Source organism: Manis pentadactyla, chromosome 1 (assembly GCF_030020395.1).
Source record: "Manis pentadactyla isolate mManPen7 chromosome 1, mManPen7.hap1, whole genome shotgun sequence".
Lineage (NCBI taxonomy): Eukaryota > Metazoa > Chordata > Mammalia > Pholidota > Manidae > Manis > Manis pentadactyla.
In genome coordinates this window covers 156052351-156059408 of record NC_080019.1, presented here as the reverse complement: position 1 = coordinate 156059408, position 7058 = coordinate 156052351, and the positions used below count along the sequence as shown (strand labels likewise).

Here is a 7058-nt window from a genome sequence, read left to right as displayed (position 1 = left end):
AGATGCTGAAAAAGCATTTGACAAAATACTACATCCATTCATGATAAAAACTCTCAACAAAATGGATATAGAGGGCAAGTACCTCAATGTAATAAAGGCCATATACAACAAACCCACAGCCAATATCCTACTTAACAGTGAGACGCTGAAAGCTTTTCCTCTAAGATCAGAAACAAGACAAGGATGCCCACTCTCTCCACTTTTATTCAACATAGTACAGGAAGTCCTAGCCACAACAATAAGACAAAGAAATAAAAGGCATCCAGATTGGTAAAAAAGAAGTTTAACTGTCACTGTTTGCAGATGACATGATATTGTACATAAAAAAAAAAGCTCTAAAGAACCTACTCCAAGACTACTAGAACTAATAACTGAATTCAGCAAAGTTGTATCAAAATTAATACACAGAAGCCTATTGCAATCCTATATACTAATGATGAACTAGCAGAAAGAGAAATTAGGAAAATAATTCCATTTACAATTGCATCTACAAGAATAAAATACCCAGCAATAAAACTAACCAAGGAGGTGAAAGACCTATATACTGAAAACTACAAGACACTCATGAGAGAAATTAAAGAAGACACCAATAAGTGGACATACATCCCATAGGAATGTATACCATGGATAGGAAGAATTAATATTGCCAAAATGACCATCCTGACTAAAGCAATCTACAGATTCAAAAGAATCCCTAACAAAATACCAATGGCATTCTTCAATGAACTAGAGCAAATAGTTTTAAATTCATATGAAACCATGAATAGCCAAATAGCCATATATGACAAACTCACAGCCAATATCCTACTTAACAGACCCCGAATAGTCAAAGCAATCCTTAGAAGGAAGAATAAAGTGGGGATGGGGGGATTACACTCTCCAACTTCAAGCTGTACTACAAAGCCACAGTAATCAAGACAATTTAGTACTGGCACAAGAACAGACCCATAGACCAATGAAACAGACTAGAGAGCCCAGATATAAACCCAAGACTATATGGTCAGTTAATATATGATAAAGGAGTCATGGATATACAATGGGGAAATGACAGCCTCTTCAACAACTGGTGTTGGCAAAACTGGACAGCTACATGCAAGAGAATGAAACTGGATTATTGTCTAACCCCATACATAAAAGTAAACTCAAAATGGATCAAAGACCTGAATGTAAGTCATGAAACCACAAAAATCTTAGAAGCAAACACAGGCAAAAATCTCTTGTATATAAACATGAGCAACTTTTTCCTGAACACATCTCCTCAGACAAGGGAAACAAAAGCAAAAATGAACAAATGGGACCATATTAAACTGAAAAGTTTCTGTACAGCAAAGGACACCATCAGCAGAAAAAAATGGTATCCTACAGTATGGGAGAATATATTCATTAATGACATATCCAATAAGCGGTTAACATCCAAAATATATGAAGAACTCACATGCCTCAACACCCAAAAAGCAAATAACCCAGTTAAAGAATGGGCAGAGGATCTGACCAGACACATCTCCAAAAAAGAAATTCAAATGGCCAACAGGCACATGGAAAGATGCTCCACAAAGCTAGTCATCAGGGAAATGCAAATTAAAACCACAGTGAGGTATTACCTCACACTAGTTAGGATGGCCAACATCCATAATACAAGGAACAGCAAATGCTTGCAAAGATAGGGAGAGTGGGGAACCCTCCTTCGCCTCTGGTGGGAATGTAAATTGGTTTAAACATTGTAGAAAGCTATATTGAGGTTCCTCAAAAAAGTAAAAATAGAAATACCATTTTACCCAGGACTTTTCCTCCTAGGAATTTACCTGAAGAAAACAAGATCCCAGTTTCAAAAAGACATATTCACCCCTATGTTTATCATAGCACTATTTACAATGGAGGTATGGAAGCAACCTAAGTGTTCATCAGTAGATGAATGGATAAAGAAGATGTGGTACATATACACAATGAAATATTATTCAGCCATAAGAAGAAAACAAATCCTACCATTTCTAACAACATGGATGGAGCTGGAGGGTATTATGCTCAGTGAATTAAGCCAGGAGGAAAAAGGTAAGTTCCAAATGATTTCACTCACTTGTGGAGTATAATAACAAAGCAAAACTGAAAGAACAAAATGTCATCAGACTCACACACTCCAAGAAGGGACTAGTGGTTAGCAAAGGGAAATGGGGTGGGGAGGTCGGGTAGTGGGTAGGAAGAAGGGATTAAGGAGTATTATAATCAACACACATAATGTAGGGGCGCGTTGGGAAGGCAGTATAGCACAGAGAAGTCAAGTAGTGGCTTTATAGCATTTTACTACACTGATGGACACTGACTGCAATGGGGTAGGTGGGGGGATACTTGATAATATGGGCAAATGTAGGAACCACAATGATGCTCATGTGAAACGTTCATAAGACTGTATATCAATGATACCTTAATAAAAAAAAGAAACAAATAGAGTATAAAGGGAGAGATAAGGCAAGAGACATGAATATTTTGGTTAATATTTATTCAGTTGCAAGTAATATTTTCCAAAAATGCTTAAACGGTAAGAATATCTATTAGATTTTACAATGAGTGGAATGTTTTATTCCAGTGACTCTGGGTCTCTTTGTGATTCCTTAAGCTATACTCTTCTTTCTGTGTGGACTTCATTTCCAAGCTGGTTTCTCTTTTGTTAGGTAGATGGGTATAGATTGTGACAGATTTTGCATCCACATACCATGACATTCAGAGTGAGAAACAATACTTTTACTATGGATTTCTTTTAAAGTAAAGGAAAAGTGTTTCCCAGAAGTTTCCAGAAAATCATCTGTCTTGTTTCATTGGCCCGACATAAGTCACATGCTCTTTCCTATCACGGTTGTAGGGTTCCCATTGATGGGTGGGTGCAGAAATACCTAACATAAGTCGAGATAGCCCTTGAAAAGGAAGGGGAATCCTTGGATGCAAGTCTGCTAACTAAAATTATCCACTAAAATAAAGGTTCGATACAGGAGGTATAATATCCATCTAGTTAAGAACTTCTAAATGTATGGAATCTGGATTTTAATCTTTAGATTCTTAAAAAATGTTTAGGACCCTACTTAGATTTGCTTATCTGGTTTATAATTACTAGTATTTCTAATATTAGAATTTGAAGCTGAGAAATTTAAAAAATCAAAACCAGAATAATAGCTATATTGCATATTGACTTACCTAGGTGTATGAAAATACATTGAAGAAAGTTCTTATTGAATGGCCAAATGTGTTAAGTGGTTTATTAAGTATTGATAATTTAAAATCAGTTATGACTAGGTTGCTACTCAGTGGAAGAGGATAGATCTTCATTTTATTATCCAACAGTTATTATACAATTTTGTTTTTTAAAATGTTGTCTATATGTACTTCTCCCTTTTTATACTATTCTCTATTTTCCACTGTCATTCTATATTTAAAATTCAATAAATGAATTATTGAAATTACTCTCTTTGCTTTCAGTATCATTCCCATCAATTTTCACATCAGTTAATATAATTGACAATATACTGTTTAGGGTTGTGTTTACATTTTCAGTAACGTGATCCAATTCCATGCTTGTTTCCCCCACTCACCATTAGCCCTCACCAGCAGTTTTGTCAGCTACTGACTCTGTCCCATGCTTCACCTGCTTCATCCCTATTTCTCAGTGTTATACTCAATTGCCTAATCATTGGCTCTGTTCATTCTCATTACTTTTATTATCCAAACGTGAATTTTTTTTTTACTATTTTGACGGGCATATTTTACTTCTCATGCTACTTAAGAACTAGGACCCCAGCCTACAAGGATCTCTGCTTTCTGAACTCCCAGCATGTGGAGAAAAGACAGTATTGATTTAACTTCTAGCTCAATTCAGATGAACTGGATGAACTTGGCCAAGCTACTCAATATTTCGATGTTGATATTAATACCGAAGAAAGACACGAAAAATATTGCCTGACTATTTTAAGTAATACACATAAGGATATAACTTAGTACCTAGCAGATAGTAGGGTATCAGTAAGTTATATTTTTCTCATATTTGCATATGTAAGTGGTCAATAAATATTTTTGCTTAGATATTTAGAATTCCATTTTCTGCCTCAGTTATGTTTGAAGAGCATCTCCAGATTTTGCAAATGCTAAGGAAATATCCATCACTTACATCAGAATCTGTCCAGGTTGCTGGTTGCTGGTATTGCTAGTAACAAACACGAAGGTAATACTAACAGAGAGAAACAAAAACCCCTTTATACAGTTAGTATATGGAATTGCACTGACATATGTGATGAGTAGCTAATCAAACTACATGAAAATGTTCAAATTCATAAACATTTCTATTTAAAAAGCATAATTTTCACTACAGATTGATAAATCACTAATATACAGACACTCTCAGAGAACTTGGCAGTAGACTAACACTGAAGATGAAAATGTTGCTCATTAGATAATATATATTTTACATAAAGTAATATAAAAACACAGTCTCTTATATTAACTTAAAGAAGGTTGAGGTCTAAAATCAAAGGTTACCTTTGTCAAGTGTTAATATTTAAGAATGGATTAATTCTTGAGAGCTTGGAATGTACTTTGTAAGATTATGCTTTGGGATTCCAGAATTTGCCAATGACATCAAATGGAGCTAACTTTAACATATGCTGTCTTCTATTCCTAGTATTTGTTATATTTGTTGAAAATTATTATCCATTACCCTTTCAAACAGTTAATAGTTTAATTATACCCTGACACAATTTGTGACCACAAACATACCAGTTCACGGCTGCAGGAAACTGCTAGCTTAGATTTTGAAATACATTTTAGCAGAATCTCTTGTACATGAACTTATTTTACTTATATACCATAAAGTTTTAGTAGTTTAGTATTTTGTGTACAAAGTGGTCATTTTCTGTTTTCTTGGTATTCTATGATTTCTAAAAGTGTTTTATCAAATGAATGTAAGTGTTCCACAGGAGATGATATTTATTTCAGAATACTATGAAATTTATTTCATAATTTTTTTCATAACATTTATTACTTCCTTGTTTCTTAGACTATAAATAAAAGGGTTTAATAAAGGAATCACTAGAGTATAAAAAATGGCAACCGGTAGATCTTTATCTCCTTCTTTAAGTGCATTTGGTCGAATATATACAAAGAGAAGAGAACCATAGAACATTGAGACAGAGAGAAAGTGGGATGCACAAGTAGATAAGGCTTTGCCTCTTCCCTCTTTGGATTTCATTTGGAAAATTGTGAAAAGGATGTAGAGATAAGAGACTAGAACTATAGTGATAGAGAAGATTTGAACTAACCCTGAAAAGATTAATATCATCAATTCATTGATATAAGGGTCAGCACAAGAGAGTCTGAATAATGGAAGAACATCACAAAAAAAGTGATTGATTTGATTAGATCTACAGAAAGTTAACCTAAACAGGAACACTATATGAATCATGGAATGCACATTTCCAGCTATGTAGGCCCCTGTGGTCATCTGAATGCAGAGTTTCTTTGACATCATGGTGTGGTACTGCAGCGGCCTACATATGGCCACATAGCGATCATAGGCCATTGCAGCCAGGAGAACACAATCTGCGGTTTCAGCAAGGCACAGAAAGTAAAACTGTGCCATGCATTCCTTGAGGGAAATCATTCTGTCCTTAGAAAAGAAGTTTTCTAACATTTTGGGGGTAATGGCACAGGAACAACAGGAATCCATCAGTGCAAGGTTACCCAGAAAGATGTACATTGGTGTGTGAAGACGACGCTCCATGTAAATCAATGCCACCAGGCCAAGATTCCCCACCATGGTGATCAGATAGATGGTAAGGAACACCACGAACAGAATGGTCTTTAGCTCTGGGTGATCTGTAAATCCTATGAGAATAAATTCATTTGTCAAGGAGTGGTTTTCCTCAATCATATCGACTTCTCTGTTGAGACACAAATAATGGAGATATATGAGTCTAAGAGTGTATAATTTTCCTTCAAATTCTTCTTTTTACAAGAAAAGCTGCTTCAAGTTTCCCCTAATGCCTTTGGGATACAGGCACATAGGCCTCTTGGGAGTATGTCAGCTTTATGATATCAACTCTGGCACTCAAGATTCCTAAGAATATGTAGATAATTCCAGGGAGGATGTTTACAGTGGTAAAGGCTTATTTTTGAATGTATGAATGAATAATGTACAAATCTAGTGTTCTCATGTTGGGCCAAGTGTTGTCAAATAATTTCAGTGTTAGTTTTTATACTAAAGATGCTTAAAATAAATTTCAAGTCAATTTGCCTAAAATACCTATATTTAATCTGAGCAAAAGTTTTCATATCCTCTCCCAGTAGACTGAGTGTTTGGAAATGGTATACAACAGATATGTTAAAATTGCATGTTAGGAATTGCAGGAAGATCGCTAAGTATTAAGGATAGGACTATCATCCATAAAGTAAATAACTTGGAAACTTAAGGAAATAAATGTCCATAAATTGTCACCTATCTTATCCCTTTTCCCAGTGTCATATCCACGTCCATAAACATTGATTATGTTCTTGCCATTACCCATGATGAATTTTGCCTAAATATCTCAATCTTTTTCTTCTTTTTGTAAAGTAAACATAAATACAATGCTCCTTAGTAAAGTTTTAACCAAATGTCCCAAGCACATTGTTCCCCATTTCTGAATCTCTGAGCATATGTTGTGTATCCAACCCAGCTAAGAGTTGCTAGAGCATAACCTCCATGGCATTTTTTCCTTATATGGGTCTACACAATTTCTTACTAGAACTGTAGATATTTGAGGTTAGCTGCAACTTCTTACAAGAGTTGTGCAGTGCTATAGAGAAAAAGCAGTATTGATTGTAGTCCTAGCTCCACCCTGAGACCTGGGATGGGGCAACTTGTTATCAGTATTCTACCAATGAGCCTTAGTGACTTTTTTGGTTTTGGTAGATTGAGACAGTTAATTGTAAAGAACATGCTACAAAGGAAATTATTCAAAACTCATCATTTAAAAATTTAGGTATGATTCTTTCATAGGAATTAATCATCTACTATTTTTAGTTTCCTATGAAAATTATTT

General features: G+C 35.0%; 1 protein-coding gene across 1 annotated transcript; it reads right to left on the bottom strand.

Moving 5' to 3' along the window:
• Positions 1-4987: 4987 nt before the first annotated feature.
• LOC118927818 (olfactory receptor 5K1-like) lies at positions 4988-5908 on the bottom strand. The gene has a single exon (XM_036916436.2). It carries the CDS (start codon positions 5906-5908, stop codon positions 4988-4990), a length of 921 nt encoding a protein of 306 aa, XP_036772331.2.
• Between the last annotated feature and the right edge of the window lie 1150 nt (positions 5909-7058).